General features: G+C 31.0%; 1 protein-coding gene across 1 annotated transcript; it reads right to left on the reverse strand.

Annotated features, from left to right (window-relative positions):
* Nucleotides 1-1,298: 1,298 nt before the first annotated feature.
* On the reverse strand, nucleotides 1,299-9,509 carry LOC145093949 (serine/threonine receptor-like kinase NFP). Its single transcript, XM_079032197.1, has 2 exons — nucleotides 8,362-9,509; nucleotides 1,299-2,397 (listed from the first exon to the last, which is right to left on the reverse strand). Exons 1-2 carry the CDS (start codon nucleotides 9,454-9,456, stop codon nucleotides 1,663-1,665), a joined length of 1,830 nt encoding a protein of 609 aa, XP_078888323.1. The 5' UTR covers nucleotides 9,457-9,509; the 3' UTR covers nucleotides 1,299-1,662.
* Nucleotides 9,510-12,088: the final 2,579 nt, after the last annotated feature.

Below are 12,088 nucleotides of genomic sequence, written 5' to 3' on the forward strand. Positions count from 1 at the left end.
GGGGACATCAAGGAGGTGAAACAAACAATTATTATGAAGGTGGACAAGAATCTTTGGGGGTCGTGATAAGAGTAAGATTAAGTGTTTCAATTGCAATGAATATGGTCATTATGCCTACGAATGCCCTGAACCACGACGAGACAAAAACCAAGAGTCTAACTTGGTTCAAGCTTATGAATTTATCGAACCCTTATTTTTATAAAGAAATCAATTGGTAAGGTGAATCTTGATGAGTTGCACGTGCAAAGAATTAGCCAACATTCATATTAAGGAGTGAATGTTGGAGTAATCTGAGAGTATGAAGGGTAGTTTAGTCAAAAAAAATTATTGATAGGGTCAGAGTCATGTGATCGTAGGTTGCATAAACCCAAGAATAGTTTGTTATCTATTCATGTTTTGTTGGTCAGTTTAGATATAAAGCTTGGTATGAGTCGTATTTTCAACCATAATGTTTTCAAGTTCTTTTCTAATAATAAGAATGCCATAGTTTTCCACCTATTATGATACCTCTTCGTGTATCTTTTATGTTTATTTTTATTTAGAATTACACAACATAAGGGCAATACGAGCTCTTGTTGTTTCAGTTGTATGTGCAATGGGTTGTATTGAAGGGGAAATTCCAACATGTTACAGTGAGTATGGAGATATAGGCTTGAAGGAACGACTTTATTTTTAACAAGAACAACTAAAGTTGTAATGTGTCTTTTGGCTTGATATGGCTAAGTTATTTCTCTTAGGTTAGCAACATGTATAAATGTAAATATGGCTAGAATATTTATCAGATCCCATCGCTTATGGATACATATATGTGTAATAATTATTAATTGTTTCCGGCCTTGAAGAAAGTTTTCAATTGTAAAGAAGCATAAACATGAAATAGTTTGATCGACTATAATTAATGGTATATATAGAAATACAATTTGACCATTATTGTTTAAAAGTATATATATGTATATTCAATAATTATTAATTAATCAAAAGGATCCTCTAATCAGATTATAAATTTTTATGTTCATGTAAGTATTCTAATGAATGTTAGTTAATTACAAATAATTAAGATATTTATTTTATTTTTATTTTATTGTAAAAAAAACAGAAGTTTAAAATGGGTATTGATATGTAAGCGAGACTAGAGTGCACTAATATGAGACAAGTGGATGTATTTTTGGCCACACCTTAACAAATAATAATAATACTTAATTATCAGTCATTTTTGTCACTTTTTATTTCAATAAAAATAAAAGAATTGCGATTTTAGTAAGTTATTTTCATATTATGTTACTAATAAAAGTATAATGTATGCAACATTCAATTAGAATCTTATTAAATATTTTAAAATATAACAGTTTTTTAATACTCTAATGGAATATTACATTTTATACTTTTATTACAGTAAAACAATCCACGCATCCAACACAATTGTTCTCCTACTTAATCCACATATGTAGTTATCCTCTACCATCACTTTAACCAAAACCAAATATGAAGTGATGAAACAGTGTAGAATGTACCCGGGTCGCATGGAAGAGTAGCATCTTTAGAACATTAACCATTACGGTGTGTAGGGGCCAATCGGTTGTTTTAACTATGTAAAGTATGCTTTATGTATATTTCAATAATTTCCCAAAGCTCTGATACCAAAAAATAATTACGAAGATAAATTTATCTCGCAAGAACTTGGCGTGGTGATAAGCCGTCTTGAGAGATATCGAAGAACAAATCATCACTCTTGCATAATGCATAGACAATGTCCACCATACTCGGTCTTTTTGAAGGATCCCTATGTAAGCAAGCTATAGCGATCGACATAACATTCATAACACTATCAATTGAACACGATTCTTTCAGAAGTACATCATCCATAAACCCTTTTAAGTTATGTATGTGTTTATCCTCTTTTCCATTGAAATTTTCATGCACTTCTACCCACAAAGCCTTTCCGTCTATATTGACGGCCTCTCTTCCAGAAATTAGTTCAAGCAAAACAACGCCAAAAGAGAAAACATCCATTTTAGTAGAGACGATACCATCAGATAAGTACTCAGGAGCAATGTATCCTTGAGTTCCCACAATATGCATTGTTATAGCATTGCATCCTGATTTAGCTAACCCAAAATTAGCAATCTTGGCTCTCATATTTGTATCCAACAAGATATTGTTACTCTTGACATCCTTGTGCACGACTCGTGGTCTAGTGTGCTCATGGATGTATTGAAGACCATTAGCAACATCAACTGCGATTCCTAGTCTTGTTCTCCAGTTAAGCATGTCTACATTACTCTCATGCAACCTTGTATAAAGAGATCCATTTTCAAGATACTCGTAAACTAGATAACAGCTTGCATCTTCAGAGTCTATACAAAATCCCTCCAACATCACCAAATTGCCATGGTTTACCTTCACATAAACAAGGTAAAATAAATTTTAGCTACTAAATAATAAATAAATCAAGTTATTTAATCAGTGGATTCTAATTTTCTTTATTTCAATAGAAATATATAACTACAAATTGACAATTTTTTAACGTCATACGCACAAAGTTAAGAAACTCATAAAATCATATAATTAACATTTAAAAGACATTTGATATTTATCTAACAACAAAAAAAGGCATAAAATCGATCAATAATACATTTTTTAAAGCACCATTCAAATGATTATTGTCGATAAGAAATAGATTATTGAAAAATTGTTGAATAAATCATCTGAGATTTAACTAAATAAAAATATATGCTCAAAATTAGCATAATAAAGTATTTTTAGACTTGCCATTTGTTTATCCATTTAGCTAAGTTAACCCTAGATACACTTTACTATTTATAGTTTTATTTATCTATATTTGTAATCATAATTTTCTTTCAATAATAAAACCTAACCGTTTTCTCTTTATGTGTTATTAGTTTACATGGTATCAGAACACAATCCGATCCAATTTTTTTTTTATTTTTTTTTATTTTGTGATTGAAATCGATTTGTGAATGTTCATTGAAAGAAAAAAGTGGTATTGTTCATCGACTCATAATTATTCATCGAAAAAATTGATTGATGTTCATCAATGTTCTTGTAATTTTCTTCGTATTTCTTCGTTCATTTGAAACTATTTGTTCTTTTTTATTATTTTTTATATTTGTTTGATGTGGTTATTGTTGGTATTTATTTAAAATCGCTACTAGTGTTATTTGTTTTGGTTACTACTATAATAGCTCTAAAGGATACATCAACCCCCAAAGTTGCTTTTGGTTAATGTGCTTACTTCAAACAAAAGAACCATTATAAGTCTTAGTTCTAGTTATTAATCAACAATGCAAAGAAGCACAAAACATACCATCTAGATGGTTTCAACATTGTAACCCCGGCCTACCAAATTCTATTGTTGTTGCACCTACAGTAGAAAATAATATTCATGCTACAACCACACCACCGAGTGCCTTGGATCCTCATGTTTTTGAGCAGTTCAGAAATGTCCTTAGTTATAAACATGCAACCATCTATACATCTATGTTGTTTTAGGTTTGTCCTCATCTAATACTTCAGGTATTCCATCATCCTTATGGATCTTAGATTTTGATACATCTAATCATATGAAACTTTGTTTGTCATCCTTTGTTTCTTTATCTCATGGATCACCCATTTCGTTCATGTCTACCAACGCTACATCTACGCATGTAGAAGGTGTTGCTCTTGTTCTTAAAAATCATATATCACTTTCTGATGTCTATTATATTCTACGCTTGTTATAAACCTGGTTTCATTCAATCAGTTGTGTAAATATGATTATTGGATTTTCTTTTCTAATTATCTTTGTTGTGTACATGACCACACTCATAGATAGTGATTAGGATTAATCTTAATATAGGAGAATTGTATGTCATTGATCAACTAAAAGCTTATGATGTCATTACTACTAGTATTGATTTGTCTTTTCTCCATTTGAGTCATCCGTCTCTTATTTTTATGTTTAACATTCTCATTTAGGATATGTGACAATGACACCTTATAGTATCTAGTATCTACATGTGTTTTGGTTCATCTGAATCGCTGTCATATTTCTTATTGTAATTTTTGTAAAATAGCTAAATATTCTTCTTTACCATTTAATAAAAGTGTCTCTAGCTCTTTTGCTCATTTTTTTATCTTGTGTAGACTAATATATATGCGGGTTCATCCCTAAATTTTCAAAGCGAGGATCCACCTATTATGTTTTGTTTATAGCTGATTATACTTGTTATACTTTCATTTTTCTAATAAATTGTATGTTTAATTTCTTGACAATCTACAAGAATTTTTGAGCTTTTATCCAGAAACAACATCCATCTTTTATTAAATGTTTTCAGTGTGACTTGGGAGAAGTATACCTCTAACGAATTCACACACTTAATTCCATCTGGTGGCTCCATACACTAGTCATCATGTATAAATACTCCTAAACAAAACAGTGTTGTATAGAGAAAAAATATACCTCTTGTTGAAATTGCCCACTTTTTGTTACTATCATCTAAGGTTTCTAATGTTTGTTGGGAGAAGAACTCATAACCGTTGTCTATGTGATAAATCAAATCTCTATATCACATAACTCTGGGATGTCTCCATTCGAGAAGCTATATGATCACTTAAACTATTACTCCTCATTACAAGTTTTTGTTTGTACTTGTTTTTCTCTATGTCGCATGTCCAGCAAAATGAGATGGTTCCACAATCAAACTTATTTGTTTTATCTGGTATATGGTATTTGTCATAAAGGATATAGTTGCATATCCTATTTTTCTCCATTCCAACTCAGTCGTCTAACATAACAAAGTAACATATACGAACTAGCGATCGTTTTGATGTTCACAATGATGACATCACATCAAATGACGTAGTCTTTGATGCACCTACAATATCATACATTTCTCCTGATGCACCTACCTTTTAGAATGCACCTCAACACGTTTGTGACTTTGTATCTTCAACCACCTCATTAGTGCACGCGTACTCGTAATTCTGTCCAACTCAATCGTATAACATAACAAAGTCACATATACGGGCTACTGATGATTTTGATGTTCACAATGATGATATTGTTTCTAAAAACCCAGTTCATTATGCACCTACAACATCATACAATGCTCCTGTTACACCTAACATTTTAGATAGTTCCTCAACCTATTGTGATGATGGATCTTACATCACCTCCTAAGTCCACTCATACCCATGGGTCTTTCAAACTCCTGAAGTTTGCTTATTGATCTTTTCTATATTCGTTTGCTTCATTTATAGCCAATATACATAATCTATCAAAATATATGTCCAATAAAGAGGTTGTTTTTTTTATCCATTTTAGCAATGTTATGGGTAAGGAACTTAGGGCTCTTCACCAAACTTATACATTAGATCTTGTTCCACTCACACTTAACAAACACATATGCTTGGATACTCATAAAAGCATGGCATGGATTATGAGGATACATGAGCAACAGTTGCGAAGATAAGGACAATCCATACTCAAATAGCAGTTTCATATATTCTTCAGTGGACGGTTTTCCAAATAGATGTCAAGAATGTGTTCTTGAATAGTGATCCTCATGAGAAGGTCTATATGAATCCTCTCCTAGGTATTACTCGTCAACCGTGTGAAGTTTGTTAACTTAGGAGAGTTATTCATTCGGGATATATATATATATATATATATATATATATATATATGGAAAAGTAATTATATCTTATAATAGTCTATAAGCTTAGATACCCAAACTCATCATACTACGTTGTTTTGTAACATATTTGTATTGTAATCGTTCAAGGTTCTGACACTTCAACCGCTAACTTGAATTACTTCTAATATTTTTGGAATTTCACTAGTATCCTCCTCGTACATCATATTTTTTTGTCGAATACCTTTATATATATATATATATATATATATATATATATATATATATATATATATATATATATATATATATATATATATATATATATATATATATATATATATATATATATATATATATATATATGGGTTAGTGAATATGTAGCTGTCATGTATATAAAGTTACATATAGAACCTATCAAAGCTATATATTTTTAACTAAAATTTGATTTAAAACATTGTTTAATTTGAAGTCGGTTATAATTTGCTTAAATTACATCCAATTTATCAACGTAACATGGTTTGTTTTGGTTAATATGCAAACAAAAAAAAAGATAAGAATGTCCTTGTTGTTGGCAAATGAATTTCCATTGTCTCCATAGATTTATATACATAAATCTATGTTATTCTTTTTTTAAATACCACTGGAATATCAATATTTATGAACAGAAAAATTGTTTATGTCAATTAGGATGAAAATTGAGAAAACGATTATAACAAAGTCAAAGTAAAATGATCACTTGAAAGTAATTTCTTCTAAGGAAAACGAAGGGGATCGGGCATAATCAATATAAAAAATAGCAAACATATTATTTAAAATTGAAGAAAATAAGAATTATATTATATTTAAAATTCCAAATTTGTATTTATATCCTAAAGTTTTATCTTAAAACGACGTCATATTGGAAGTTCTATACCTAATCTTACATACATGACAGCTATATATTCACTTTTCCTATATATATATATATATATATATATATATATATATATATATATATATATATATATATATATATATATATATATATATAGTCTGGTTCCGATGATGACTCTTTTTTCGGTAAGAACACCTTAAAAAATATATAAAATATATAAAAAAAATACAAACCATAAAATCGAACATAGTTTTATACAAACTATATATATATATATATATATATATATATATATATATATATATATATATATATATTAACGAATATTATTAAATTTATAAAAATATGAATTTTATCATTTTTTTTTAATAATGAATCTACAATAATATTTAATTTCTCATATATATATATAAAAAAAAAAATAAATAAATAAATATAGCCACCGCACAATCACATCCTTGTCTATTTTAGAATATCATCTTTATGTACTTGTTGGAATATTATAATTTTAACTTTAATTTGATAATAATGTTCACTTCACTTTCAAAAATATATATATTACATTTACTTAATTTATCACGTTAGGAAACGGTTTATGAATTACTACTATTAGGCAACTAAAATATTTATCGAAAAAGGTGACATGTAATCTTATAAACCAAAACTAATGTAGTTCTTAATAATATACTAGGTGTGAAACCCGTGTAATGCACGGGTTTATTAAAAGAAAATTTTGGTAATCATAAAATCATGTTCAGAAAAAAATAAGTACGATTGAGTTTGTGACTTTTTGGTAAACCGTATGGACTATTTATATAATTTGATCTTAATTAATCTATACTAATAAAATTAATTAATATGAATTCATAAATGGAATGTACTATCTATATTAATATACATATATATTAATTAATATATTAATAGAAAAAGAAATTGAAAATAAAAAGTTATTATGTACATTAATGAATATATTTATACAATTAATTAATATGAGGTGGCATTTAATAGGTGAGATTTGAATAAAAAAGAAAAAAAAAAACTATAAAAATGACAAGTGGATATTAAATAATTCAAAAAAATCTAGAAAATGATAAGTGTCAAAATGAAAAAGAAGAGGACATGTGACAAAATTATTCTTATTTATTATGGTAGATTGAGAAAAAAGAACCGTGTAGTATTAGAATGAAACTTTTCCGAAAAAAAAAATTATGCATCTGTTTTAAGCCTGAAAAAGCAAGCTAATATGTTTTTAAATTAACCTTCTATATCATTATATATTATTTAATAAAAATGACACTATAATAATCATTTTTTTTTCTAGAATACCCACAAATCAACAAATCAGAAAACTTTTAGTTTTTTGTAACATTGTTTAAAAAGAAAATGAAAGAATATGTCAAAATATTAAAAGGTATGTTGAATGACAACACATTACCAGCCAGGACATTTTTTATACAAGACAAAAAGCTTTTTCTAATATTATTTAAAAAGAAAAATAAACCTAATCACACTAGGAGAAAAAGACATCCAAATTAGCTAACATACTATTCCTTAAATACTTCAATCCATTGTCTATTACCCTAGTTGCCTAAAGTTTTTTGTTGGGCTATCCTATTTATAAATTATGTAAGCAACAAATTACAATATTTAATTCGGAAAACACATCCAATTATAACATTATTAAATATGATGAATTAATTAATTCTATTGAGGTTTTTGACTTTTTGGAGTAACCGTTAGTGGTGTTGAAGTATTAATTAACAAAATGTCTAATTTTCTATAAAATTTACTAAAAATACTTGAAAATTGTGAGAGTGAGAGAGTGAGTGAAGGATAGATAAAGTGTTGCACCTTTTGCAAGATCTTGAGTTCTTCATAAGCATTCCATTTCATCTTTTTGATTGCGTAGGGTTTCCCATGAATATAACCTTTAAACACAGACCCTTGGATCACCCATCTATCATCAAACCCATCGGTGGCTTCGCTCAACTCTTCCACCCTAAACACTTTATACTTATCTAAACAATCTGAAACGTCAGCCATAAGACTCACTCCTGCTTCATTTTTCTTGCTTTCTCCATCATCCTTCTTCCTCCCTACCCTCTTCTTCCATACAGACTCTCTATAAGCTAAAAAACAACCCATCAAAATCAACACTAGTCCACAAACACCTAGCCCAACACCCAATCCTATCACAGCCGATGTTCTTTCAGTCGTTCTCTGGCTATTCGATACATTAATAGGAGCCGGCTGTGTGAGCTCAGGAAGCTTCGAAACAGGCACAAAAACAGTTTCTGTAGGGCGAATTGTTCGGTTGCCATTTACTTCAACTATGGATTCTGTCGTTGACCCAAATCTTGAAGCAATGGAAGATATGTCGTCAGATGGCTGAAACACATATGAAATGAGATAATTAATTTGATTCTGGAGTTGGGTTTTTGTTGGGCACTTACAGAAGATCGGAAAGATTACATCTTGACCTATGGTGAGGTTTATAGGGACTAAGGTAGGATTCACAAGCTCCACCGACTGGTAGGTTGTAAGGTTGTTGAAAAGTGTTGTGGAAACAAGATAAAAAGTGTCTCCTCCCTTGATGGTGTAGTTGATTTTAGCATATGAGATGTTCGTAGTGGTGTTGACTGAGTTACATGTACAAGTAAGTGGGATAAAGAGGGATTGATTAGGGACAAGAGGTGAAGTTAGAGATGTTATGTTGCTTGGTTTGGCAATCATTGGTCGGCTTACAGAAAAGAGATCGCCTATGGAGGCTAAGTCGAGTTGGTTTGGACCCATGGCTGTAAAGAAGGCATAGGTTTGGCAAGAGGATGCAGTTTGGCTAAGGTTGCAAGCATAGCCGGTGGTGTTTGAAGGTAGGAATTGGGAAGATGAAATATGGAAGAAGAGGTGAAGGATTAAAAGGAAGCAAATTTGGAGTGTGATTTTCATTTTTTGAGATGTTTTTTGTTTTGGATTGGTGATGGTTTGGTTTTAACTTTTAAAAGAAGGATGGCGGCTTTCAGGTTTTAGGTTGACTATCAAAGTTGGTGGGTGCCACAAAAGAAATTCTTTGTCAATCAAGATGCTAAAGTCGACAAAAAATTGATTAGGATGAATCAAATACCAAGGATACTCAAACGGATAGAAAATCAAAGCAATTAAACATGTTAATAAACGTGAAATACTATTAGAGAAAATGGCTACAATTGTTACTTTTAAATTTTTTTTTATCATAAAATAGAAAAAAAGAACAAAATATATATATATATATATATATATATATATATATATATATATATATATATATATATATATATATATATATATATATATATATATATATAACGAATATCTAGTTTTTTTCCTAATTTTGAACACATATATAAATTGGGATTTTTTTTTTTGTTTGTGTTATGTTTATTAAGAGCTATCCATGGATATATAACACTCCAAATTTGGATTGCAAAAATATATTTTGTTCTCGGAGTCGATGTCGGGTTAAAAAACACGAAGCAACGGTACTGTCGGTATGCCATTCCTTGCTCTTCTGGTTTCAGCGAGTTAAGTTGCTAAATTCATTCCACCAATTTTTGAACCCAATATATTAGCATTTGAACTGTTTGGACTCCAGAAATACCTTGATTGTTTTGGAACTTTTTTTTAATTGAATGGGTTGATTGTGTTCATAAAAATAGGGTTTCCGTATGTTATGGATTAGGAAAAATGAAGAAAAATAAAAAAAAAAATAAAAAAAATGATTTGATAGTGGATTTAATGGGTTGAGAGAGAATGATTCATCCTCCCTTAAAGCTTGCGCCTTGTATGATTCCTTTATTATTTTGTTTTCGTTGGAACATGTGAATTGATTTAAGGTGTCTTTTGCCACAATATATGCATGCGAATTAATTGATTGAAATGCATTTAATTCTTTTACGCGTCTATTTTTTATTCTTTTCTTTAGGAGAAGATTATAAGGTGAACTGGTGAGAAAACTCAAATCAAAACACAAGATTTCCTTCTTTGCAATTCAGGAAACACAGTTATTAGATGCGGAAAACATCGATGTAGAAGCATGTTGGGGTTCTACAAATGTGGGAGTAGAAAGAATGAACGCAACTGGAAGATCTGGAGGTTTGTTAAACCTGTGGGATAATAGATTATTCTCTTCTAATGAAATCATTTCGTCTCGTAACTTTTTAATCAACATTGGAACATGGAATGGGATACAAGAGAAGGTAGTTTTTGCAAATATTTACGGTCCACAATTTGTGACAGAAAAGGAGGCCCTGTGGGAGAAACTAAAACGCATAAAACAGGAGAAAGGTGGTTTGTGGATTACTCTAGGTGATTTCAATGTTGTCCGGGGTCCAGCAGAACGATTTAACTCTATATTTTGTGCCCGCTCAGCTAGAGATTTTAACTGCTTTATTCATGAGGCGGGTCTTATTGATGTGAAGATGGGAGGCCATAAATTCACATATTTTCAAAATGTTGAAGTAAAGATGAGCAAATTGGATAGGTTTCTGGAAATGCCGTGAGGCCTAAATTAATCAGCCCATTGTTCAAAAAGATTCCAGCATTTGAACTCCAAAATCTTGAATCTCCTATTACGCTCGAAGAGATCAAACATGCCGTGTGGGCTTGTGGAAATGAAAAAGCACCTGGAGCGGATGGTTTCTCATTTCAATTCATCAAAAAATATTGGGAGGTTCTGTTGGGAGATATAGCGGCGGTGGTCAAATACTTTGAAAGACACGGAACTTTGGATTCCTCATGTAGTTCCTCATTTATCTCCCTAATCCCTAAAGTCAAAGACCTGCTTCTTCTCAGTGATTACACACCGATAAGCCTAATCGGTTGTATGTACAAAATTATTGCAAAAATATTGGCGGTAAGAATCAAGAAAGTGGTGGGTCATTGCATCGACGAGGTACAATCGGCATATGTTGAGGGCAGGAATATATTAGACGGACCGTTGGTGGTAAACGAAGTATGCGCATGGGCAAAGAAATCAAAACAAAAGAATTCTCTTATTTAAAGCAGATTTCGAAAAGGCGTTTAACACAATAAATTGGGACTTTTTAGACTCAAATTTACAACAAATGGGATTTGGGGGAAAATGAAGGATGTGGATCTGGGGATGCCTTAATTCTGCGAAAGCTCCAGTCCTAGTCAACGGAAACCCAACAGATGAGTTTAATACCTCAAAAGGGGTCCGTCAAGGGGACTCGTTGTCACCGTTTCTGTTTATTGCAGCAATGGAAGGTCTAAGTGTGGCAATAAAAGCAGCTTGCATTAATGGGGTGTTCAAAGGTGTTCAGATGCCACATGGTGGTCTGATGATCACTCATTTATGGTACGCCGATGACGCGTTGTTCATCGGAGAGTGGTCCGAACAAAATATCAAGAACTTGGCTAGGGTTTTACGTTGCTTTCACGTATCGTCGGGCTTAAAGGTAAACTTTAACAAATCAAATGTTTATGGTATTGGTGCATATACAACTGAAGTTGCGTGTTGGGCAAGGCCTCTCGGATGCAACCCATCTGCCCTACCGTTCAATTACTTAGGCGTACCTGTGGG

This window comes from Lactuca serriola, chromosome 3 (genome assembly GCF_051521515.1).
Source record: "Lactuca serriola cultivar US96UC23 chromosome 3, Lser_US96UC23_V15, whole genome shotgun sequence".
In the NCBI taxonomy this organism is placed as follows: domain Eukaryota; kingdom Viridiplantae; phylum Streptophyta; class Magnoliopsida; order Asterales; family Asteraceae; genus Lactuca; species Lactuca serriola.